Consider the following 26,832-nt stretch of genomic DNA (forward strand, 5'->3'; position numbering starts at 1 on the left):
TATAGGCTTAAAAATGATATGCTGGAAAAAAAAATCAGAAGATGGAATATGGTACCGAGTGGGAAGTCCCTTTGAATTTCCATTCACAGATCACAGTACCTCAACTGCCAAAAAATATTTCAGTCTTATTTTCATGCTAACATTTGACCCCAGATGACTTGCCTTTTGTGCTATGCCCAGACAAAAATGTCCAATAATGAAAAATGAGCATTTGTAATTGTCTAAGTATTCCCTTGAAAGAGATTATAACAAGTGAAAGTGGGAGGGTCTTCTTTTGCAGATTTTTTTTTTTTCATAATGCTGTTAGTCACAAAGGAAAAAAGTTGCTAAAGTCAAAAGGGCCTGCCTCTTAGACTCCTGAAGTATGGTTTATTTGATCCACGCTGTCTTGGATTTTTAGGTACTCAAATCTGAGATCTTTGACATATTATCTCTGTAATGTTTCCTCCATAATTTGTGTAAATGTGTGTTTAATTACTTCTGGAATAAAAGCCAGATTTTAAAAAATCAGTCCCCAGAAATGTGACTTGGAAAAGAAGTCTCTAAGTAAAGGCCGAGGAATCTAAACTATTACGAACGCAAAACAATCATGAATAAATTTGTTGTGCTCACACAAAAAAGGCTTCTGACTTCATCTGACTTGAAAAAGAAAAGACAGCCCACAAGCATTCTTCAAATGATAGTATTGGCCTCATTCAGCGCTTAGTAGGTATTCAACCTCTCGAATAAATAAAATGAACTCATAAGAATCCCAGTAACTCAAGAGGGCAAAAGAAGTTTAGCCAAAGGTTTGTATGGAGACATTGTACTGTTATAGGTGATCGGGTGGTGACTGTTTATTTGAAAAACTTCAAGAAAGCCTGGTATACCCTAGGACTAGTGAAAGGCCTTGGCTTTAAATAAATCTTCTCATTCACTAAAATGTTTTCACACTGAGGGCTCTATTCAGAAATGGAAAATTTCCTAATGGATGAATGACTTACAGAATTAACTGAATCCAATGCTGTCATAATGGGACTCATTTAATAAAAGTCATTATAAAGTCAGATGGCATTGCGAAGTCAGGCTGGGGCATCTGCATTCTAAACATTAGACTAAAGATCTCTTCACAAAATAAACTGCAAGAAAATGAGGTGTGCTGTTCAGCTCTCAACAGGAATTCAGCTTTCAACATGTGCTTAAATTACTTAGGCCTTTTCATGCCAAGTCCTAATTTGCAAAATGGGGTAGACATTACTATTATCAGACCTCAGTGATGACGGGAGGGTTGAATGATACGGGTGAAGTCCCTGGGATGGTGCCTGGCACACAGCCAGGTTTTCAACAAATGTTTGCTGGTACTGTTGTTATTTGCTAAGATTTTTCTCAACCGAAATATTAAACAGATACGACTGTGGACACAAACCGCTGTTATATTTCTGCTCTCAACATCACATCACTTTCATCCTTTTGATTTAACCGTTCTGGCCTCTGTGTTTTATACTGCAGCTTATAGGTCAGCTATAAAGGGGCTTCTCTACATGTTGCTTTAAAAGAACGTTCATTTTGTATAATTGTATTTCAGGAACTGTTCTAAATAGTTACCTTTAATGGGTTCATTTTGTTATGGCTGCTATCATTACTCTAATGAGTAGCTACTACTGCATGGCTGCTACTATTCTACTATTTTTACAGATAAGGAAAGCTGAGACTCCACCACGTGGGGCAATGTGTTTAAAACGGCTTAGCTTATGAGTGGGGGACACCCAGGCAGTCTAGCACTGTTGCTTCTGAATCCCTGTGCTCCCTGAAGCACTTTAGCTGCTACTGTTGCTTATGAAAATCAGCAGCCAAGTTCTTTAGCACTGCTTTAATTTTGAAAACCAATTTTTTTAAATTGAACGTTTTAATTTGTAAAGGAGTATAGCCAGTTAACAATGTTGTGATAGTTTCAGGTGGGCAGCAAAGGGCCTCAGCCAGACATAGACGTGCATCCCTTCTCCCCCAGACTCCCCTCCCATCCAGGCTGCCACACAGCACTGAGCAGAGCTCCCTGTGTTCTTCAGTGGGGCCGTGCTGGGTCACGTTTTGACGCAGCAGTGTGTACCTGCCCACCCCACACTCCCTCAGCGTCCCTGCCCCCACCCTTCCCCCGGCAGCCCCAGCTCTCTTCTCTGTCCATTTCTGTTCGCTAGGCTCGTTTGGATCATGTCTCTTGAGGTCCCACATCTAAGAGACGTCGTACGATGTTTCTGCTTCTCTGACTTACTTCACTCCGTGTGATCATCCCTAGGTCCATCCATGACAAACTTAGTTTTTCAATGATCATAATTTAGTTGTGTGGCTGCCCTGAACAGACTGAAATGCCATGCCCCTTGAAAAAATAACCTTTTTAATATGGAAAAAAAAGAGTGTACTGAGCCATGCACTTATTGCTTCAAATAATGCAATGGTTTTGTATTGAAAAAGAAAGCATGATGTCCTGATTTATGGATCTGCTTTCAACATTTGTGTTATTAATCTTGCAAAACCCACTTGGGAAAAGATGTTTGCAGCAAGGCGCAGTTCTTCCTGGGTGTGACGAGAGAAACCCTGACTTCATTTTCTTTGCTGTCAGATGGGACGCTGGAGGCGCTGTTAGCAGCCTGTTTGCAGGCACACCAACTGCTGGAGTATTCTTATCTGCATCCAGGGGACTCTTGACAGGGATAAGAGAAAATAAGGCACCAAAAGTTTCTAGTTTTGGCTTGCTGAAGGCATCTTACAGATTATGTGAACCTGGGGATTGTCATGTGAAGTCACAGGGGTAGAAGCATTGTGTGGCGTTTCTTACACGCGGAATCTAAAAAGACATGATGCAGATGAACTTTCACAACAGAAACGGGCTCACAGACCTGGACAAGAAATGAGGCGGATCTCGTCCTTCTGCCAGCTCTGTGCCTGAAGACACTTTTATTTTTAGATGGCAGTATGGTTGATTTACGATGTTGTGTCCTGATGCTGGCAGGGATTGGGGGCAGGAGGAGAAGGGGGTGACAGAGGATGAGATGGCTGGATGGCATCACCGACTCGATGCACATGAGTCTGGGTGAACTCCGGGAGTTGGTGATGGACAGGGAGGCCTGGCATGCTGTGGTTCATGGAGTCGCAAAGAGTTGGACACGACCAAGCGACTGAACTGAAGCGTCAGTTTCAGGTGTACAGCGAAGTGATTCAGTCGCAGATGGATAGATGTGTGCTGTTTGCTGAGTCGCTCAGTCACGTCCGACTCTTTGTGACCCCGTGGACTGTAGCCCACCAGGCTCCTCTGCCCATGGGACTCTGCAGGCAGGAAGACTGGAGTGGGTGCCGTGCCTTCCTCCAGGGATCTTCCCCACCCAGGGATCGAACCAGCGGCTCTTATGTCTCCTATTGTTTTTCAGATTCTTTCCACTGTAGGATATTATAAGATACTGAATACGGTTTCCTGTGTTGTGCAGGAGGTCCTTGCTGTTTATCTTTTCTAATATATAGTAGTGTGTGTCTGTTAATCCCAGACTCCTGAGTGTGGGATTAGTCGCTCAGTTGTGTCCAACTTTGTGACCCTGTGGACTGTAGCCTGCCAAGCTCCTCTGTCCATGGGATTTTTCAGGCAAGGAGACTGGAGTGGGTTGCCATTTTCCTCCTCCAGGGGATCTCCAAACTCCTGATGACATGCAATATTTGAAAACAATATGGGAAGAAATATAGTGTTAGAAATGGTTAGGTCATGAAGCTAGAGTAAGCCCTAATGATATTATAATGATGTTTCTAAATATTTTAAAATATACTTTAAATTGTTGCCAACAAACGTGAGTAGAACAAGACTGTCTAAATATTTATGACGTGATCGATGGCTGGAATGAAAACACACAGCACGGGTCTCGAGGTGCCGCATGCGAGCCTGTCGCGACCCTCACCCCGCTGTGAGCAGTATCTGTGTGTCAGCCCCTTACTCCCTGTAAATTCTTTGTGGGCAAAAAGCTGGTTTTGCTCATTTTCATATCCTAAAGGTCTATATGGTATCTGGCTCGCATTATACCCTAAAGAAAAAGTGGTCAAATGTATGCTTGAATGATGGAGTCAGAAATAAGCAACAAGCCTTCACGAATACCTACTGCATGCCACTTTCTTTTTTTTTTTTTGCCATGCTACAAGGCATATGGCTTAGTTCCCCAGCCAGGGATCGAACCTGTGGCCCCTGCAGTGAAGCTGCACGCCCTAAGCCTGGGCCTCCAGGGAAGCCCCTGCATGTCACTCATTACAATGGGGGCACGAAGGTGCCATGCCTTTGAGGAGTGCCCACTCCGAGGGGAAATATAAGTCAGTGTACTGGATGGTGGGCAACGCGCTGTAAGAGAGGTCTGGCGCCTGGTGGGGTCACAGGCACCTGGACTGACTGTGGTGGGCTGCAAGGGAGGATTTCACCAGAGGCTCGAAGTGTTTTTACGCAGAGATGGGAGGAAGAAGGGTGACGAGTAAGGCAGTTTGGATGGGGGAGGGAGGGACCACTGACAGGAGTCTTAAATCACTGTGTGTTTGAGGAATGACTTTTCGCATTTACTCACTGTAATGCTGGGTTATGAATGTGTTGGTGTCTTGCCGTGTAAGGTGGCCCAGGTGGTGAAGGATCTGCTTGCAGTGCAGGAGAGCCAGGATCGATCCCTGGGTGGGGAAGATCCCCTGGAGAAGGGCATGGCGTCCCACTCCAGGGTTTTCGCCTGGAGAATCCCATGGACAGAGGAGCCTGCCGGGCTGCAGTCCACGGGGTCGCAAAGACTCAGACAGGACTGAGCGGCTAACAGCACTATGTAACGAGGACTGTGAATCATTATAATTATAAACACAACGCATCTTTCACTGGACGGTGTATATATGGCATATATCTTTCACTGAATGACGGTTTTCTTTTCAAATTGCAGTTCCAGTTACAGATGTTTGACATTGTTTGTTCCACATCATGGGCCAATAAAGACAAATGCTGTGAGCTTCCTGCCCTGGTAAGAGTTCTTCTTTGACTATTTCTCTTTGCTGAAATTTTCTAAAGTTATATTTAATTGCAGTGCTGAAAATGAAATGCTGTTTCACAAAACTCACGTCACAGATAATCCATTATGATGATGATGATGAAAATTAAAAAGCAGTTAAGGAGGCATATCTGGAGTCAGCAGAACACACTGACACACGGTGAGAACTGCCCAGCTACACGGGTGCCACGCGCATAGAGTCCAGGTGTTCCCAAATCCCATGGTTCACGAACCCTTTGCTGTTGCAGTAATTTTTTTCATGGCACCCCAGAGCCAAAATAAATACCTAATAATTCCGTATATGAGGACATTAGGTCCGAACGTCTTCATAAGTGTTTGTATCTTAAAAACTCGGCTGTATGAAACACCAATATATTAATATAGAGATCAAAATTATGAAATGATATATTTATTTTGGAATAACCACAACTACTTACTAATGGGATGTGTGTGCCTGTTGAGAACGCGCAGTTTCTCAGCTCTCGGAATCTGATTGGACATCGCCACCCTCACGTCTTCCTTTTTTAAAAAAGGTATTTATTTATGTGTTTGTGCGAGGTCTTAGCTGCAGCGTGGGGACCGTTAGTTGCAGGCGGGACCCCCTCCCTGGTGAGGGGTCCGACTGGCCCCTGCACTGGGGGCTCAGAGTCTCAGCCTCTGGACCAGCAGGGAAGGCCCCACCTTCCCTTCCTTTCCACGTTGATTTTCCCATGGTATTTGCTTTCCTTCATAGCAAGTGCTGATAAAACAAATTTACAAAGTTGGTTTCTTTTTGTCTTTAGGATCTCAGTTTCCCAACCTGGGCCATGGCCCCCTGCTGTGGAAACGTGGAGTCTTAACTACTGGACTTCAGGGAAGTCCCTTCTAGTGTTGAAATTGTGACCTATTATACCTTGAGCTGGTTGTGTTTTCAAAGTCCAGTGGGTACCGAATTTTGCTGTGTCTCTTGACTTTTTTTAAAAAAAACTCAGAGTGCCCCTGTGAATTCCTGTAATGCCCCAGGCCTTCTCTCCACACAGTCTGGGAACCATAGTCATAATCTATTTAACTCAGGCAAAGCTGTTTGAAAAGTAAACCTTTTCTCATTATAAATACCAAATGTAACTCACTAGGGTGGGTGACTGCGTATTGTTCATACCTAAGGATCTTTAGGACCAGCTGAAATGTTGACCCTGTTATGTTTGGACGGGAGTCACGTCTTCATAGTTCAGCCTGGAGCATGGTCACCGGGAAGACTTCATCAAGTCTAAAAAATTTCCTTTTTTAAGACCTTACACCAGCTCACCTCATCTGCTGCAGGCCACGTATGCGTGGTGACTTGTTTGAGAAGGGAGTGACTTTTTTTTTCATCAAAACAAGTTTCCATTAAACTATGGTGAGGGATTAAAGCAGAGACACTATGATGCTGTGCATAAGGGCAGGTAGAGTGGGGATTGTAAGGAAGCACCCAGAACCCTACCCTGCACGAAGCAGAGTGGAATCCCCATGTCTCCTAGGAAGATCCCTGCCCTCTCCGAGCTGCTCTTTTCCTTTCTGTCACTGAAGGTGTGCAAGTCCCGTGGTAGAAGGGCTCAGATGGAGACAGCGGTGGCAAAACCGTTAGGCAGGAGGCCTGCTGTCAGCCTGCTTGGGGGATCTTTCAGGATTCTTAAGTCTGTATCTCATTCAAGCTGCCCCAGGTATCAAGCCAGATACGTTAGCAGGGTTTTCCTTTCCTGCGATGAGCTGAAACTTTTGAATATTGTCCAACATTTGAAGAAAAGCACATAAAGGATGTTTGCTCAGACTCTTGGATTTCTGTTGTGAATATTTCAGAGCCTGAAAGTATTTTCAGCTTGACAGTTTAATTATCATCTGTCCTCTCTTCAGCCCTAACAGTACCTTTCCCCAAGATCTGAGAAAACGAAGCTCACTGGCTCTATCCAAAGGGACTGATGCGCCTTTCTAGTTGTTCACCCTAGGCCGGACGTCCTGGCTGTTGCTCCAAATGGGATATTCACGAATCATTCGGTGGTGCTTACCGCTGCTCTGTCTTCCTTTACACGCCGGTAACTCATTCAGGCATATTCAGTCGGACCTAAACCATCTCTCTTGTGGTGTCACCTGGCATCAGAATTCTCCAGGAGGAAATGACCTCTTATCCCAAAGCTTTAGGCTGGTGCTGTGGTGGTGGTCTTACTTTCAGCCACGGAATGTGAGCAGTAGTTGAAATTGTTGCGGGGGTGTGTGTGATGAGTTTAACCGCCATTTTATTTTCTCTTAGCTCTTGGTTTTAGTGTGGATGCAGCTGTTTTGTTTTTTTTTTTGGATACAGCTGTTTTGATGGACTATTCCTACAAGTTTCCTTTTACCCTTTGAAATGGAAAAACCTGTTGTAACACTCAGGAAGTTTTCAGGAGCTTCAGTCCGTGGAGGACCACTTAACCCGCTGAATTAAATAGCAGCCAGGATTTTTGGTTTGCGCCTCCACTGCTGCCTTTCTTGCTTCACCTGGATTCCCACGCTGGTTTTGTCAACATCCTTTGATAACGGCGATGATTAATGCCTTGCTGGACGCCCATTCATTGTTCCTTTAAAGAAAAGGTGTTGCGGGAATATTCTCTGCCTTTCTAGACTAATGCTCACTGAAGGGTTCTTTTGAAGTGTCTCCAAAGGTCTCCTTTGAGTCATAAAGTCGCTTGTGTAGAGCATCTTGTTAATAGTCACGCTATTTCTTTCTCCCTGCAGAGGGATGAGGAGGCCTGCCCAGAGCTCCCGCACGCCTGCTCCTGTTCGGAAATCAATAAAGCCGCTCTGGGACCAGCGGGCCCACCGGTAAGTCTCGCCTCATTTGACCTTAAGTGTTATTTGATAGTTGTTACAAAGGCTACTAATTTCCCCTGAATCATCGCTACGGCTTCTTTTTCAGTAGAAGCTACTCCGCTGCGTACATGGCCAACTTCTTGACCATTCAGCTTGAGACTTGATTTCTTAGCAATTATGCGAGTAAAGGTGACCTCGTGACTAAGCTCTGGCCAGGGAGAGAGAAGGTGAATGCACGCACCCTGGACGCTGCTCTTGAGTGGAAGCCGAGTGCCCTCCTTTGAGCATGAGGGGGTGGATTCTCTGTGGCAAGCAACGCTGTTGGGCACAGCACGGCAAGAAGAGGGAGGCACCAAAGGCTTCGCGCTGCCTTGTGCGATAAAGCCACTTGACTACACCGAACAGCTCAGAGTTAATATGAGAGAATAATAAATCTCCTACGTTGCTTAAGGGCTACTGTTGACCTCCATAAAACAGTCAGACAGCTTTCCAAACTAATAAACTGGAAGTGCAGTGCTGGACTGGCAGGTATTTCCTCTGAGCACTCCGTAGACGCTATTATGATGTCTTAGCGCTTCCATTAGGAGAAGCAATGGCAACCCACTCCAGTGCTCTTGCCTGGAGAACCCCAGGGACGGAGGAGCCTGGTGGGCTGCAGTCCATGGGGTCCCACAGAGTCGGACACGACTGAAGCGACTTAGCCGCAGCAGCAGGTCGCGTCCACTGTTGTTCTCGAGAAGTCGGCTGCCAGTTCCACTAACTGTCATTTTCCTGTGAGAAGTGTTTCCTCCATTAGTTTAAGATTCTTTTGTCGTTAATGATCAGAAGTTTCACTACAGTACATTTGGATGCTGGTGTTTTGCAGTCTTGGAACGTTGAGGGCTTTATGAATCTGAATACCGATGTTTCTGATACATGTTGGAGTTTCCTAGTCATTTTCTCTTTAGTTCCCCTCTCTCTGATCGTCTCTTTTTCTGAAACGCCAGCTAGATGTGCACTATGCTTTCTCATTTTACCCTCATGTCTTTCTAACCTCTTTTTACTCGCTTGTCAACCTCTGATTTATTTTCTATTTGTGTTGCCAGGCTTTATTCTGTGTAATATCTTCAAAATTGCTTTCTGGCGTGCTGTGTGTTTAGCTCTGTTTAATGCGCTGCTTAACCTAGGCACTGTGTTTCTGATTGTGATTATCATATTTAGTTTCTCTAGAAGTTATGTTTGGTTCCATTTCAAACCTTCTGGTCACTTGTGTAGCCTCTTCTTCTTGTGTAACATTTTCAAAACCTTTTTCTTTAAATGCTTCCAGTGTGATTTGCACCCTCTGACCGTTTCCGTAGCTGCACCCTGTGTGGTCCCGACTCTGCCGTTTGTTTTGTTGGTAGGTTTACTCATGCTGTGTTGTTCCCACTTGTCTTTCTGATTTTGGGGGGTTGGATATTTGAGTTTGCATTACTCGAAACTTCCTGGGACTATTTTGAGCCCATGTTTGAGCTGTATTTTTTGAGCGAGCACATGTGTCTGCTTCTGTTAGTATCCTGGCCGTACAAGCCAGCTGAAAACCAGTAAATTCCGGTCCCACAATTGCATGAGAATCAGTTTCTGGTTAGTATTTCTTAGTGGAGACTCTACTCCTCCCATAGCTAAAGTGGAAAAAAATCTTGCTTTTCCACCTGCCAGTGAGACTTCTTGTGATTGTTCTAGCTCACTCAAATTGCGGCCTTTCGAGCTCCTCTGCTTTCAGTCACGCTCATGTTCTGCCCACCCCCTGCTCATCATGGAGCCCAGCGCCCTCTTCACTGCCTTGTGTGGGCTGTGTGACGGGCGCTTTCCAGAAACCTCAGCCACCCCGCCTCCACTCCCTGGGGCAGCCTCAGTGATGCCTACTGCTCTGGTGCTTTGTTTTGTTTTCATCAGGTGCTTAAGGGTTCAATTCTTAATTAGAACAGCCTTTATTTTATTTTAAACAGCATTAATAAGCTTTTCTAGCTGGAGGCTTTTCAAGTTTTCTTCATCTGCAATGCCGCTGGAACAAGTTATAAAATATTTACGTGTGACCTAAGAGTCAAACTTTGCACTGAGGAAAGACGCAGCAGAGAAGCGGGAAAGCAGGGCTGAGCTCTGACTTGCGGGGAAAGAAGAGGCAAACGAGAAAAGCCACTGGCGTTTTCAAGCATAATAAACTATTGAAGAAACGGTGTCCCAAACAGCATGGCTTCCAAGGTAGCTCGGTAGTAAAGAATCTGCCTGAATGAAGGAGACATGGGTTCAATCCCTGGATCGGGAAGATCCCCTGGAGAAGGAAAGGGCAACCCACTCCAGCGTTCTTGCCTGGGAAATCCCATGGACAGAGGAGCCTGGCGGGCTTCTTCCACGGGGTCACAAAGAGTCAGACATGGCATAGTGACTAAGAAATAAAAGCAACAGCCCCCCAGTGTGGGCAATAAACCCTGTCTGATGATTTAACACAGTTGCAGCTGTTTGCTTACTCAAGAATTTACCCAGTGATAGGTGCCAATAAAACTCCAGAAAAGCCATGGGGCGCCATGGGTGAAAGAACCATATTCCTTTTGCCTCCTCTAACCCTTTCTTATTAAAAGGATGAAAGTTCACATCCACAAACATTTGTTGAATTCTTGTCACCCACTCCATGATGAGGGTTAGGTATCAGGTGGAAAATAAGTTGGAAGTATAAAAAGGTTCCTGGATTTTGTAGGCCTGGTACCTCTGGTATCTGTGAGCCAAATTGCCACATTTGTACAAAACCTTCAAGACAAACCTAAAAGACAATCATTTAAGATGAACAAACACAATTAAAAAGGTGTGCCAGAATGAGTATGTTAATTGGAATGCACTGGGCTTCTTGCAGGGAACAGAAAATTTGACGAATGCAGTGATGTTGATCATTGGGATGCTGCTGCTGCTGCTGCTAAGTCACTTCAGTCGTGTCCGACTCTGTGCAACCCCATAGACGGCAGCCCACCAGGCTCCCTCGTCCCTGGGGTGCTTGAACATTCATGATTTGCTCAGCAAAAGACCTAGAGGTAGATGGTCCCAAGCAAATATGGCTGCTCAACAACTTTATCAAGAGCCCTGGCGTGCTGCAATTCGTGGGGTCGCAAAGAGTCGGACACGACTGAGTGACTGAACTGAACTGAACTAAACTGAAGCTTGTTCCAGCTTCCAAATTTGCTTTCTTTAGACTTATAGCTTCTTGATCATATTGGCTCAAACCAGTTAATATGCCCATTCCTTGGAGGCTGGGCAAGCAAATCTCTGTCTTTATAGCAGGAAAAGTAAAATGGAGAAGGATGTCAGAAAAGAAGCTTTGATAACCAACCAACAGTGTCTGCCACAGTTGGGAAAAACATTTGCATCATCTGTAACAGTTAAGGATGTAGTATCCAAATATGTGAAGAATTTCTGCACATTAAAGAGAAAAAGACGCGTAACCCAGTAGAAAACTGGATGGAGGATGTAAGTTGGCGGTTGGGTTGAGATAAAACGCAAGTGGGCAAGTGTTGTGAAAAGATGCTCAACCACAGGAGTCTTAAGGGAAATAAAAATTGAAATGGGAGCAAGATATTATTTTTACCAGCTTCATGAAAATGTAAGGGTTGAAAATACCAAGTGCTGACGGAAGCTTAGGAAACGGAGACTCTCTTCACCAACTAACAGATGAGTAAGCGGGTGCAGTGGTTTTGCAGCAGTCCGGCAATATATCTGCCTGTCTATTACATTTCCTTTAAAACTCTCCTCGTTGACGTCTTCAATATGAAAATTTGTACTTAGGGCAGGTATAATGATGGTGATTGTAGTATTGTTTAGACAGTAACAAATTGTGGGGAAAATGCCCTACATTTCCGATAATGAAAGAATGGTTAAACAAATTATCTCGTTGTTCAGACAACTATGCAACTCATTTACAGTAAGTTAGATCTATATGTCATGTTATGGAAAAGCATGTTAAGTTAACTCAGAAATACATGAAAAGTGTTGCGTCACATATGTGATCTATATGTGCCAAATAATACCACAGACACTACAGGTAATACTTCCTATAGAGACGTGTGCACTTACATAAAGTATGATTCGATTCAGTTCAGTCGCTCAGTCGTGTCCGACTCTGTGCGACCCCATGAGCTGCAGCACCCCAGCACCCCTGTCCATCACCAACTCCGGGAGTTTACTCAAACTCACCTCCATTGAGCCGGTGATGCCATCCAACCATCTCATCTGCTGTCGTCCCCTTCTTCGCCCACTTTCAATCTTTCCCAGCATCAGGGTCTTTTCCAATGAGTCAGCTCTTTGCATGAGGTGGCCAAAGTACTGGAGCTTCAGCTTCAGCATCATTCCTTCCAAAGAAATCCCAGGGCTGATCTCCTTCAGAATGGACTGGGTGGATCTCCTTGCAGCCCAAGGGACTCTCAAGAGTCTTCTCCAAAACCACAGTTCAAAAGCATCAGTTCTTCCGCTCTCAGCTTTCTTTATAGTCCAACTCTCACATCCACACATGACCACAGGAAAAACCATAGCCTTGACTAGATGGACCTTAGTCAGCAAAGTAATGTCTCTGCTTTTGAATATGCTATCTAGGTTGGTCATAACTTTCCTTCCAAGGAGTAAGTGTCTTTTAATTTCATGGCGGAAATCACCATCTGCAGTGATTTTGGAGCCCAGAAAAATAAAGTCTGACACTGTTTCCACTGTTTCCCCATCTATTTCCCATGAAGAGATGGGACTGGATGCCATGATCTTCGTTTTCTGAATGTTGAGCTTTAAGCCAGGTTTTTCACTCTCCTGTTTCACTTTCATCAAGAGACTCTTTAGTTCTTCACTTTCTGCCATAAGGGTGGTGTCATCTGCATATCTGAGGTTATTGATGTTCCTCCCGGCAGTCTTGATTCCAGCATGGGCTTCATCCAGCCCAGCGTTTCTCATGATGTGCTCTGCACAGAAGTTAAATAACGATTTGATTACTGTGTGCTGAAAATCTGGAAGATAGCAGCTGACGGTGCTGGGAGTGAGTGTAGTGCTTCAGGCGAACTGGAGGAGGCCTTGACTGTCGCCTGATCCCGTCTTTTCCCAAGGGAGGCAAGGGCTGATGGTAACAGAAGGCTCATCGGTGGTCACGGACACAGCTGGAGGTCAGATGGACTCACTCAATGAGAAAGCCACTCCATTTTCAATGATCTTTTCATCTTCTACTCAACTGAAAGCAATATTCTTAGACCGGTGCTCATGTGACCCTCTAACCCTTACTCACGCCCCTGTTTAATAAAGAGCAAACCCTCTACTCACAGTGGCACCAGGGACAAAATCTAGCCAAGTTTAGTAACGTTATTTATAGTATGTTTTCAGGTTTGCCTCACATTCTTAGTAAGTAATATGTTTTTCCATCTGCTATAGTGCATAATATTTGCTTTTGAAGTAGATTTAAGTGAAGTAAGAGTCAAGTAAAAAATATCCAAAGTATATTTACATATGTGTTATGCTCGCATATACAAGAATGTTTGCAAAGACTGTATATACACATATATACATACTTATTGTGTTACATGTTATGTACATATATGTACAAAGAAATTACTGCTAAAGGATAGTACAGGTAGCGCATTAATGTGACAGAAACTTTAAGAGGAAAATGCAAGTAACTGAAGTTTCAGAAGCACTAAATGCCTTTTTATGATATAAATAAAGAGAACTAAATTGTTACTATTTTATAGCTTTTTACAATTTAATATAATACAATCTAATTAAATAATTTAATCTCAAAGTCGTGGTATAAGACATGTATATAATTTTAGATTAACAGTATATTTTTTATTATTTGCAGTATTAATAGCAGTAATCTTACACATGCAATGAAAAGATCCTGCAGCTTTTTTTTTAAGTTAAAGGGATTTAGCATAGAAAGTTTGCTCAAACTCTGAAACCATTAGCCAGAAGAGGGGAATCTGGGGACAGACCTCAGTTGAGAAACACAGCGAACATATCATTACAGAACGTGTTGGCCTTTGTGCAAAATAAGAATCGCATGATCCGCATTCTTAAGGGAAGCAATGCGCTATATTGCTTTCATGTTTGTCTTTGTGCTAATGCCTATCGTCTTTCTTCCAGGGGGGCCCAGGACTCCGAGGACCGAAAGGGCAGCGGGGTGACCCGGGCCTAAAGGTGAGGCTCTCTCATCCCCAGGCAGGGGAGTTAAGGGACAGTTACCCTTGGCAATCTAAAGCTCCTTATGTATTTTTTAAATTTTAAAAATTTTATATTGGAGTGTAGCCAATTAACAGGGCTGTGATAGTTTCCAGTGGACAGCCAAGGGACTCAGCCATACATATCCATGTATCCATTCTCCCCGAAACTCCCTTCCCATCCAGGCTGCCACGTGCCGTGGTAAAGCTTCTTATATTTTTATGGAAGTTGTGTTGAGGCCTTTCCCCTTATTCTTAGAAGCTTGTGTGTTTTCATCAGAAGAAACACCCTTAACTCAGTGACAAGGTTTCTGGGTCCGAGGTGGAGCGTTGGAGCTCCGGGCGCTTCGGTTGCTCATGCGGCTCTTGCTCTTGCGGTCCTCTTTCCTCTGTCTGCAACAAAGATGCGTTGCTGGGGTCCAGCCCCAGTGGATCCAGGGAATTTGAAGCGGGGACGGCGTTGGCGAGGGGAAAAATGTACTTACTTATTAATATAAGATTAGATTAGGAAGAAATAGTGTAGAGGAAAATTTAGTGGAGAAAAGAGGCTGATTAACCTGGTTTACGTGGAAAACCGATGTACGTTCCGGACAAGGAACTTGCACCATCTACGCTGGGCCACAGGCGCCCGCTTGAATAGCGGAGGGTGCCCCGCCTTGAGCTCCCTCCGCGCGGGTCTCAGAAGCCGGGGCAAGTAAGTAGACTCGGTGAGCCTCCACGTTCCAAGGGATCAGCCCGAAAAGGAGACGGAGGGAGCAAGAGAAAGAATCCACAGGGGGAGGCCAGGTTTGTGCAAAAACCCCCTCTAACTTTATCGTTCAAAAGGTGTTTATATACCCTAAATTTTACATAATGGAAGACACAGAGTCACGCAGGGGCAGCAGTCCTGACCCTTTCTGTATATCTTTTTGTATACAAAAGGTCTCAGGTGATTTACATTATCTTCTGGCCCAGAGGCTTGCTAACACTTTTTGGCTCTCTTTCTTAACCAGTGTTAATCTCGTTTCCCCTGAAGTGTTTTTCTTTAATCTGCATCTCCTTAAAGCACTAAAGTTGCATCTCTACAGAACAAAGGTGCAGTGGGTTATAACAAAGAAGGTACTTAACTCAAAGATCTAGTGTTGCTAATACCAGGTCTACTACCTGTTTTTCTATATACCAACTATTTCTACAAATAAAGGATATGAAAATTTGGCAGCAAGTATTGGCTCAGCAAATGAAACCTTTAATCAGTCCTATTCTAATGATTTTGACTCCTCGGAAGCCCCTACATTCCTAGGATGTTTTAAGCTTCCTGTGCCTCCTGCGGTCAGGAGGCCACAAACAATCACATGCGCAGCTGTACAAGTCCTGCAGGCAGGCTAGAAAGCCATCAGAGGGGTTTTTGGATTGAAACACCCTTTCAAATGCAGAAGACTAACGCCTTAAGATGACTTTTTCCAGATAGTGTCAGGAGAGTGGAAAAGTACAATACAATAAGGCAGGCATATTCTTATTTTTTGGGGGGTACATGCTCAGGAAATACCAGGGGGAAAACCTGAGATCTGACTTGACCTTGCACATCAGATCCCTGCCGCATGACCTTGTCACGGGTGGGATTCCTCATGCTGGCTCCCGGCAACTCGTCTCAGGGGGAGTGCCAAGTCACAGCCAGGCCGCAGTCCTCCCGGCCGTTGTTCAGGGTTTGGTCTCCTCTCCTTCCTCCCACCACGTGCTGTCAGACACACAGCCCTACCTTCCGTTCTCACTGCCCAAGGCCACCAAACCGTCTGTACCCCGTACAGAGGCCGAGACTCAGGAGCACGCCCTGCCGATCTCGGTCCAGGCACACCTCTCCCTGCTTTGCACAGAGGCACCTGAGGCATGGCAGGCGCCCAGCCTAAGCGAGTTCAGGCCCTGCCCGTCGTCTCTATTTCTGGCTCCAGGGGCCTGATGTTTTGGATTGATTCCTCATATCTGCCCCAGATTCGTTTCTTTAGAGTTACGCTGGATCACATCACACCCTTGAGCCCTGCAGTCGTGCGCGACTGCGGTGAGAGTCAGCCTCAGCTCCTTGGCTTCAGGCCTTTGGTCGCTTGCCCGCCTGTCTCACCTGCACCGTGCTGCTCTGCGTCGTCCCCAGCCATCTTGCTTGCTTTACTGCTTCTACCCGGTCACTTATTAAATCCGCACAGCATTTATTCATGGAGGAGAGAACACTGCAGCTTTTTTTAGTAGAAAGTTGGAGACAAGTGGAACAAGGTAAGAGAGAATGGGGCGAGGCCGAGGGGGGTCGGTGAAGGAAGGCTGGAGAGGATGAACCGGGTACCACCCAGCTCGACTCTCAGACCACACGAGGCCTCCTTTGCTGTCCTGTTTTACTTTTGCGACTGTGGCACGTTTGCTCAGGCAGAGGCGACGTATCTGACTCGGCTCCATCTCGTGCGTGCCACAGTGTCTTCAATAAACGCAGAGCAGCGCCCCAGAGATGACAGTTCACAGTAACGAAGGGGGGGAGTGTCTGGCTGGGTGGTGGGAACCTTCGCAGGCCAAGAGGGTGGTCTTGCACCGCTTGCCTCTTTCGGGTTTGCGGTGCAGTGTGGGGGGTCTAATTACTCGCACTGTTGGCACAGCGTTCTTGTTTGTGGAAGCCTCATAAATAAAGCTGGAGCAGCTACTGTGCCTTTCGTCTCCGGGTTCTCTGATGAATCTAGGCCTGGGAGGCGGATCCTCTGAGGCTTCGTGTCTCCTTGTCCTGTGAGTGTTTTATGTCTGAGGAAAGTTAATGAACTAGAAGATAAATGTGCTCAGCAGGAATATCGGGTAGCAGATATTTCTGGGTTGCAGGAGGTCTGACTTACCTTTGGTGTGACCTTCTTGCCTTCCAGGGACCAGATGGCCCTCGGGGTGAAACGGGCCCTCCCGGACCTCAGGGCCCCCCGGGGCCCCAGGGACCCAGCGGTCTCTCCATTCAAGGGATGCCTGTGAGTTGTGTGTCAGGTCCGGGTGGGTTTTGTTCTCACTTCCCTGTGAGTTATAGAGAATGAGCTTTTGTCTTCCACCCCTAATAATGATCCACAGCCTCTTCCAGCCCCTGAAAGTAAGGACTGGGAAACGAGCCTGATGAGCGAAAGCTCGTTCATAAGCCAGCTTTTCACTCAGTAAACGGGGCCTTTACATTTACGTACGTGCCCAGGGAGTAGGTATAGCCGCAGATGATTTGTCTAGGAAAGAAAGCAGGGCTTGACACGTACGGCTGCTTTTCCTTGTTCGAGCAAGTCCTCTGTGGGTATGATAAAACCTGGAAAGTGGCAGGTGTTTACGACTCAAGTTGGTCATTTTGCATTTGTAGTGATCGTGGAGCTACAACCGCAGAAGCCATTTATTTAGATTTTTATCTCGACAGGCCATCAAAGTGGGCTGCGACGACTTTAACATTATGGATGATATGCTCTTTACAGCCACATGAGCTGTTTGAACCATTGAAAGCAAATTCCATTCCATTCACTGATTTTCATTTAACTTGGTAGAGAAATCTAGATTTAAGGAATAAAACCAGTCTCTTTAATAAGTATTTGTGCCATTATATACATTTTTAAGTACATTTTTAGTGTAAATGATTGAAATACATTCTTAGCAAATCTTCTTGTGCATATGATTGTGTGCCCCTAGCTCAGATGTCTTCACTCCCAGAGTCATTTACACGTGAATGAATTATTCTTATTTAACGTGCCAGTTTGTATAATTACAGTTAATACTAAGAATTCATTGAGGTCTTGCTACAGGTCAGGCATCGTGTTTGCCTTTTTAAAAGTTTCTAGCCAAAACAAAACAAAAGTATATATAGACGTAAGTTTTAGCCTCTAAGCTACAAATAATACTGAAATATTCAAGACTCTGCTCATATATTTACAGTATAAGCTTAACTAAATCAGATTGTGTGCCAGTGTTTAAACTATTCTGAGACATAAACATTCTACGCTGTAAGCATACTTACAGAAGTTGTGTAGCTTATGTGAGAAGTGAACTATGCTGTATTTGGATGTTAGTGTAGAAACAATTTAATGTTGAAAATGTTAAGAGTCAGCAGAGGAAAAGAAGGGACTAAGGACTTACCAGTTTTCTTTTGTGAACTTAACCCCCATGTCCTTTTGGATGTCCAGGGAATGCCAGGTGAAAAAGGAGAGAAAGGAGATACCGGATTGCCGGGCCCACAGGTACTATTTTTATATTTTTACTCCATTGCTCTCAGTCTAGAGCTTTACCGAGAAAAAGGACCATCGCTTCTGAAGTCCGCTGTGGTCTAGGCAGTGAACAGTTTCTATGCTGAGGAACAGCAGCCTGTATTTGTTGACCTTTGGCCCCCACCCGAGGGTCCTCCTGATGCCGCCCTGGGTGAACCCCGGTGGGGGACATTTGCTTTCCTTCCGGTGAATAAGCTCTGGGGGCCGTGTCCTCAGTCAGGAAAGCTTCACCCTTATGGTTTCAGGTTTGTTTGGAGGCCTGATTTATTCCGGGGAAGCTGGCTGAGAGGGTGATTGGTTTCCATGATTCTGACCGCTTCCTGTCTTTGCTCTGTCTAGGGTGTCCCAGGCAGTGTTGGTTCACCAGGACGCGATGGCTCCCCAGGCCAGAGGGTAAGGATTTGCCCAAGACTGCCCATTAGCACAGTGCCTTTCTCACCAAGTCTGTCTCTGCTGCTGGCAAGCTCTGTGCAGGGAAGTCAAACCATGTGTTTTATTTTGTTCTTTCCTTTATTTTTTCTCCCATCTATCTGCGTTCTGCTAATCCTGCACCTGTTTACCTTAACTGGTGCTCTTCCACATCCACAACTTTCCTCAGAACCCAGAAACTTTCAGCAGACCTCAAATCAGCCACACCTCTTTCTGAATGTTCCCAGAAGCTGAATGCAGTTTGCACTGAATTGTGGGCGTTCGTCTAACAGATTTTCCAATTGTTTCAAATTCTCAAGGAGCAAGCCTAAAGGAAATCAGGAACCCTAAGAACTGGAATTTAAGGATGGTGACTCTCTGCAGTAGTCTCCGTGTCTTTAGTACACACCAGCAGTCCCTTCTTGGAACCTGTCCAAGTGGGCGGCAATAAAAGAAAGTTTAGGGTGGTTGAGGGCTGACTTAACATCTAGAGTTTGTTTGGTCAACATGTCTTCACTGAACCAGGTTTGAGGGATTTTGTCCTCAAAGAGTTTAGAGCTTATTGGGGGAAACAGAACCAAATAAGAAACATATGCTATCGTGGGAGAATTTACAGAGCCCTGTAGGGCACAGGAATAGATAACCAAGCCAGACCTGGAGGGTTGGGGAAGGAAGGCTTCCTGGAAGCGGCACCATATAGACTGGTTTTCAAGTGAGGGAGAGAAATTAACCGGAAAGTATGGGAAAGCTATTGCAAGCAGAGAGAACAGCATGCGCGGCGTATGGAGGGGTGGAGTTGGCGAGAAGGTGGGGCGTTTCCGTTACTGGGCGTGGTTCAGTATGGCTGGAGATGAGAGAGCATTGTCTGTCTGTGTGTCTGTGTGTGTGCACACGCCTTGGTATGGAGAGCTTGCCAAGAGATGGAACCGAAGAGGTAGACACAAATTCACTGACATCATCTCTTCTATTTTTCGGACCAGGTATTCTGAGCTTTTACAAGAAGACAATAGAAAGTTATTCTATTTTCAGCAAGAGAGAGAGACTGGTCTTCCTCAAAAGGTCACTGGCAGCTGCACAGTTTTTCTTAAGATTGGATTATATACAGTGGCCTCCACTTAGATCCAGTCCAGTAAAGGACAGCACGTTCAGCGACATTCGCTGATACCATAGGGGACAGCTAACCCACCAGATGAGCAAATGATTAGCTGGAGGACGCAGTTCTCCACTCAGACCAGGTTGCCTTTAGCTATACTGCTCAAGAATGAGGAAGCAAATGTTTTCTATAGAGGTGCAGGTGTGGGAATTTAAATTCCTTCCATGTTGGTTTTGTGTTTTTTTTGGTTTCACATTCAACTTTCATTTGCTTAAAATCTCAGTTAAGTCTCCATCCATCAAATGGGATTAGTCGGTAAAGCACGTCCAGGTGAATGTATCTAAAGAGAGGCATTCTCTGGAAGTGAGATTTATGTAGGTTTCATGGACATGTGAAAGGAGTGTCTAAAGGTGTTTATGTGTTTTGGCAAAAGGACTTAGACTAAGATCCTGTGTGGTTACACACCTAGGTGCCTCCGTGATTCCTGAAGCTCTGAAAACAGCAGTTCTAAAGGTCTGGTTCAGTGAATTTCCTTGATTTATCCATGCAGAATCTAGTCTTGGAAAAGTTCTCCCAAAGCAAACATATTGGGCTGGTGTCCAGATCATTCAAGTCTGGAATTCTTTTAAAACCACTATGCCAACACAGATTTTTTATAAATATGTTGCCATTCTTCCAAACATGTTTGGTTCTATAGGATAAAAAGTCTTAAGGCCTAATAAAGTGTTAATATATCTGTATATAGATTTTATTTCCCTCTCTCTCTCAATTTGAAAGTAAAACTTTCAGTTCAGTTCAATCCCTCAGTCGTGTCTGACTCTTTGCAACCCCATGGACTGCAGCACGCCAGGCCTCCCTGTCCATCACCAACTCCTGGAGTTCACTCAGACTCACGTCCATCAAGTCGGTGATGCCATCCAGCCATCTCATCCTCCGTCGTCCCCTTCTCCTCCTGCCCCCAGTCTGCCTCTAATGCCTATTTTGAAAAATCTGTGGATGGGAAGGGAATTGCATTTTTAAACTGGTTTCCAGAGAACATTCATTCTTTAAACAAGTTAAAGAAAAATTTAACTCATTAAAAAATTAATGTTAAAAAAATTGTGCAAACCCTATCCCAGTTGCTTTAGGAAAGATATTTGAAGGTAATACTATTCCAGCGTACAATTCTCGCGGCATCATTAACACACAATAATATGTAGTAGTGTCTCCTGGAATGCCTACTCTGCTTGAGGGAGGGACCGCATATATATGTTTTCATTACCTTAATATTTTGTTTAATAAGGTATTAGTTGAGCTCGTATCTCAATTTAGCACGTGCTGTGTGCCGTGTGGGCTTCTCTGCTTGAGGGAGGGACCGCATATATGTATTCTCATTGCCTTAATATCTTGTTTAATAAGGTGTTAGCTGAACTTGCATCTTAGTTTAGCACGTGCTGTGTGCTGTGTGGGCTGCCCCGGTGGCTCGGTGGTAAAGAACCCGCCTGCCGCGCAGGGGATACAGAAGACTTGGGTTCCGTCAGGAAGATCCCCTGGAAAAGGAACTGGTGACCTTCCAGTGTTCTTGCCTGGAGTGTCCCATGGACCGAGGAGCCTGGCGGGCTGCAGTCCACAGGGTCGCACAGGGTCAGAGGCGCCTGAGCGACTTCGCTTTCACTCCTGCCCTGCCTTGGGCACAGCTGCGCTGGAAGGAAAGCAGAGAGGTGAACGTGGCGATGAAGGCGGCAACCGGGGCACAGAGCTGTCTGAGAGCGGACGCTCGGGGTGGGGAGGACGCTCGGGGTGGGGAGGACACTCGGGGTGGAGAGGACACTCGGGGTGCAGAGGACACTCGGGGTGCAGAGGACACTCGGGGTGCCAGAGGCTTGCTGCCGAGACACCCAAGGAGCCACTCTGAGAGCAGACACTCGGGGTGGGGAGGCTTGCTGCTGAGACACCCGAGGAGCCACTTCTGGGAAGCATTTTCCAGGAAATCAGGAGGCAGTTGTCTCGTCGTTAGGCCAAGCACTGGAGCCACTCTCTGGGCTTCTCGGGGGCTCGGTGGCAAGAAAAGATACGTGCCAGTGCAGGCAACACGGGTTCATCCCGGGGTTGGGACGATCCCCTGAAGAGAGAAAGGACAACCCACTCTTAGTATCCTGCCTGGGAAAGCCCATGGACAGAGGGGCGTGGTGGGCTGCGGTCCATGGGGTCTCAAAGAGTCGGGCATGACTCAGCGACTCGACAGCCCCACCAAAGCCTCAAGCCGCTCATCCGTTCATCGCTGCTGTGCAGCCGCTCAGTCGTGTCCGACTCTTCGCGGCCCCATGAGCTGCAGCACGCTGGGCCTCCCTGTCCTTCAGCGTCTTCCTGAGTTTGCTCAATCTCATGTCCATCCATCCTGTCTCCTCCTCTCGCTCTCAGCCTTTCCCAGCCTCAGGGCCTTCTCCAGTGAGTCAGCTCTCCACATCACTACCATGCCCCATTTCTTCTGATAGTCAGTGACGGGCTGTCCCTTGCTGGTCATCCTTCTTTTAAAAAATCTTTGTCTTATTGAGAGTTAAGAACTCACAGCCCCAAACTGTGATCAAGGCCCTGCTTATCGGCTTAGGGAAAGGCTGGCGTCCCTTACCTGGAGCCAGGGCAGATGTCACCCTTCCTTTTAGTCTGCAAGGAGGGGAGTTTAGCAGAGAACAAAGAGGGGATTAAGCATCTCCTCTTTAAACAGGAAACATGTTTTCTTTCTAAAGTTTCTAGCTTATTCTGGCTTTTCCCAAGGGGAATCATGGACTCGTAGAGGCAGCTCATGTTCAACCCTGGGCCTCAGGCCGTAAGCAAGGCCAGCAGAAGTTGGATTTCTCCCCTGAAGCAGCCTCAGCCTCTGGCTCAGGGCAGGACCGCCGTGTAAAGCAGCAGTGTGCAAGCAGGCCGAGCAGCCGGGTGGGCGCGGTGTCGGTTTTCACCCTGCGTCATCCAGCCGGACGGCACCCTCATCCCTCTTTCTTTTCCACTGTCCGTCTCGCCCCCTCCCTTCTGCCTCGATCCTCCTCTCTGCTTGATGTCTGTGACCCCAGGGCCCACCCATGGTCTTTCGGCTCCTCTGATGTAGGCTGGACATCTCTGCCCCCACCCTGGACTCTAAGCGGTCCTAAGAGAAACCAGGAAAAACAGGCGAGACATGGATGATAAGTATATGAACTGAAAAAGAAAGAAAGGAAAAACCACCTTTGTTCTAGTTCTGAGGCTCACTTATACCCAAGACCACCATCTGTCAGCCACTCCGAATAGAAACTTTAAAAAAAAATAATTTTTTTTCCAATTCTTACTATGGTTTTATAAAAAGGCAGAGAGACAAGTAATAAAAATGACCGGGAGATACATATTTTATGGCACCTGGAAGATGGTCGTAATTCCTCCCTTGTACCAAGGCTATTTGTTTTGGAATTCCAAGTAAAGCTAACCTTGGAAAGCTTCCCTTACTCCAGGCTGCCGCTCCCTGCACCTCCCTTTTCATGCCATAACCACAGGCTTCCCGTTCCATCTGTAAAAGAGGAAATACTGTTTTAAAGTTCTGCATACGAATTATGCTGAACCTGTGGTTAGGAGAAGCAGGATGGCCCAGTGGTAAATATCAGAGACTTGGACAGTCAGCCAGACCTGAGTTTGAACTCTAACCGTGGGACGCTGAGCCAGTCACTTTAAGTGTCCAAGGCTCCCTTTCCTCATCTGAGTGGGAAAAATAATATTTGAGTCCATAGAGCTATTGTGGAGATTGATTCAAATAAGGGCATGCTAAGTCACTCAGTCGTGTCCGACTCTTTGTGACCCCATGGACCGTAGCTCGCCAGGCTCCTCGTCCACGGGATTCTCTAGACAAGAACACTGGAGTGGTTTGCCGTGCCCTCCTCCAGGGGATCTTCCTGTCCCAGGGACTGAACCCACAGCTCAGGCCTCCTGCATTGGCAGGCGGGTTCTTTACTGCTAGTGCCACCGGGAAAGCCCTTCATATAAGGAATTTCTATGTAAAAATTCAACTCTAGCTGGTATGAGTATTCACTATTTTCAGTGTAGAGCTAATGAGTCAAGACAGTACAGTCGGTTATAATGCCTGTCCTTGACATTATTAAGGTAACTTAGAAGATTTTAATGAACTGCAAAAAAAATAATAATAATAAAGAGAGAGAGAGAGAAAGTCTAAAGAAAAAGCAAGTGGCTTCTTATTGTTTAATTTTCTTGGAGTCCATGTTGAAAGGATCCTTGGACCATGTTTCCTTTTTACATGGTTTTGATGTACCCAAGGACTTCCTTGCTCGTTCAGACGGTAAAGAATCTGCCTGCAGTGCAGGAGACCTGGGTTCCATCCCTGGATTGGGAAGACTCCTTGAAGAAGGGAATGGCTATCCACTCCAGTATTTTTGCCTGGAGAATTCCATGGACAGAGGATCCTGGCGGACTATAGTCCCCATGGGGTTGCAAAGAGTCAGACCCGACTCAGCGACTCCGCAAAGGCCGTATCTGTGATGAATGTCCCATTTCATCAAAGCAAGTCGTGCTTGCTCAAAATATCCTTGAAGAACTGAACTGGAGTTAGCTATCTGGATTTAATTTCTATCATAAATGTCAAGCTCTGATGAGAGATTCATCTAAGGGATATTTTGTTAAATACTAAGATTCATGATAATTACCCCCTTGAGCATCTTCCTCCTCCAGAAGAGGAAATACAAAAAACTAGCACAAAGCTAGTGGAGAGAATGATTTGATTTTCTTTTCCGTGGGTCTAGACAGGTTTTTATAAAATCCCAGAAAAACATTCCCCCAGTCAACGACAGTGATGACAGTCTGTGCAACTGGGACTTGGCAGATTATTTTAATAAAAAGAGCAGCAGCCACTCTTATTGATCATCAGCTAGGCGCAGCGCTCTACAAATGTTGTGTTCTCCAGTCCTCAGGGTAACCACAAACGCTGGGCACTGCCACCCCGTTATAGACACAGAGAGTCTGAAGCTCAGAAATTTGAAGTAACTCAAACAGTGCCACACAGCCGGCATGCACTGCAGCAGGATTCTAATCCACTCTCAGACTCCGACACTGCATTCTTCCTTTCCACAAAACTATATTAAAGGTTAGAGTGGTTTTGCTAATATGGGCAACTCTTTCAGTAAAGATATTAATAAGCAGGACTCCATCACCAAAGACACCTCACCCAGTGTTTCGGGGGCAGAAGGAGCCCAGTTTGGGTTACTTTCTTGATGAAGTAGAAACTGATAGTTCACACATGAAGACTATGTTTCTTTGATTACATTTCACTTTTACTTGGGTAATGGCCCATTTGAGGAGAGAACCATTACTTAGTGAATTAGTTTCTTGTTATTACTGGCTTTAAAGATGTTTCTACTAGGAGACAGCATACAAATGATATCTATCTTGCACTCTGATTCCAACGCTGTCCTTTGGGGCCAAGGCTGACATGTTTATATCTGAAAACTAGCCGTTCCACAACATAAGCGACCAAGCTGTCCTTTTGTGTTTTCTTGGTTGTTTGAATATGCACATTCCCGAGCTTTAGCCTCAGAGATTCAGATACCAGCGGTCTTGGGTGTGACTTAGGAACGTGTAGTTTTAAAATGACTACTGATTCTAATAAACAGCTAGGTTTCAGAATCACTGGATAATACATTATGTTAAACCTTTTGCACGTCAAAGTAATTTCCTGGGTTGAATATTGCTTTTGTTTTCATTCACTGGAATCACCAGTGCGGGTTACTAAAGCTATATACGTCTGTCTATCTATGAACACATTTAAATTATACGTGTAATGCGTATATAGATGTGAACATTTTAACAATAGTGTGCTGTGCACGTATATAAAATGCATATGTCTGCTTGCATCTGCGTGTGTGTGACTGCAGACTGGAGCGTGACTCCACACGGAAGCGCGCTCAGGCCTCAGGGCTGATCGCGGTCTCTAACCTGGCCAGTGTTTCAGGGTCTGAGGCTTTCTGCTCCTTGGCCCCTTAATCTGGTGGCTGGTCTGAAGCCTCTGCTGCCGGTCGCAGCCTGTTCCATATGGCCGACTGCCTCCAGGCCCCTTGCCGGGTGCTCAGGGTTGAAACTGTGCGGCGAGAGTCTCGGTGTTTCTTCAGTCCTCCCGGCTCGAGTTCATTCCGGTTCAGCAGCCGCGTCAGATGCCAGCGGCTCACAGGCCCCACAGTACCCGAGCGGGTGGTGTTTGTCGAAGGACCTGCTCGGCCCTGCTTTAGTCCATCAGCGTTCGTGTCCGTGGTCCACCGTCACGGCTTCGGAGAGGCGTGGAGAGTGCCTGTCGCACCCGAGTCTGTTTCTGAGATCTGCTGCTGCTGCTGTCCGGTCCTTGTTGTGTCCGACTCTTTGGCGAACCCATGACCTGTAGCGCGCCAGGCTCCCCTGTCCGTGGGAGTTCCCAGGCAGGAACACTGGAGTGGGTTGCCATTTCCTTCTCTCGGGACTCTTCCCAGACCAGAGATCGAACCCGAGTCTCCTGCTTGGCAGGCAGATTCTTTACTCCCGAACCACGAGGGAGGCCTGTCTCTGATAACTACATAAGCATAAATATTCTAGCCTCTGACTTTACCTTTGGTTACAACACGCTCTGTGGGCACATCCGGTGCATCTTTTAAGTTCTGTAGACAGAGAACCGTGAAAGAGCAAACTTTCCAGTTCAGTTCAGCTCAGCCACTCAGTTGTGTCCGACGCTTTGCGACCCCATGAATCGCAGCACGCCAGGCCTCCCTGTCCATCACCAACTCCCGGAATTCACTCAGACTCAGCGTCCATTGAGTCCATGATGCCACCCAGCCATCTCATCCTCTGTCGTCCCCTTCTCCTCCTGCCCCCAATCCCTCCCAGCATCAGAGTCTTTTCCAATGAGTCAGCTCTTCTCATGAGGTGGCCAAAGTACTGGAGTTTCAGCTTCAGCATCAGTCCCTCCAAAGAAATCCCAGGGCTGATCTCCTTTAGGATGGACTGGTTGGATCTCCTTGCAGTCCAAGGGACTCTCAAGAGTCTTCTCCAACACCACAGTTCAAAAGCATCAATTCTTCGGTGCTCAGCTTTCTTCACAGTCCAACTCTCACATC

The 26,832-nt window shown here is 46.0% G+C and overlaps 1 protein-coding gene across 8 annotated transcripts in view; it reads left to right on the forward strand.

Moving 5' to 3' along the window:
• The window catches only part of COL14A1 (collagen type XIV alpha 1 chain), a 225,195-nt gene that overhangs the window by 149,320 nt on the left and 49,043 nt on the right, over positions 1-26,832 (forward strand). For all 8 annotated transcript variants that reach the window (XR_011259104.1, XR_011259103.1, XM_069600762.1 and 5 more), the window contains exons 35-40: positions 4,920-4,997; positions 7,752-7,838; positions 13,944-13,997; positions 16,885-16,980; positions 18,160-18,213; positions 18,580-18,633. Coding sequence is in view for 6 of the 8 variants with exons in the window: in XM_069600762.1 (XP_069456863.1) it covers positions 4,920-4,997; positions 7,752-7,838; positions 13,944-13,997; positions 16,885-16,980; positions 18,160-18,213; positions 18,580-18,633 (423 nt within the window). In the remaining 2 variants the exon portion in view is untranslated. The remainder of the gene's footprint in view (positions 1-4,919; positions 4,998-7,751; positions 7,839-13,943; positions 13,998-16,884; positions 16,981-18,159; positions 18,214-18,579; positions 18,634-26,832) is intronic.

The sequence above is a fragment of the Ovis canadensis genome, chromosome 9, assembly GCF_042477335.2.
Source record: "Ovis canadensis isolate MfBH-ARS-UI-01 breed Bighorn chromosome 9, ARS-UI_OviCan_v2, whole genome shotgun sequence".
NCBI lineage: Eukaryota > Metazoa > Chordata > Mammalia > Artiodactyla > Bovidae > Ovis > Ovis canadensis.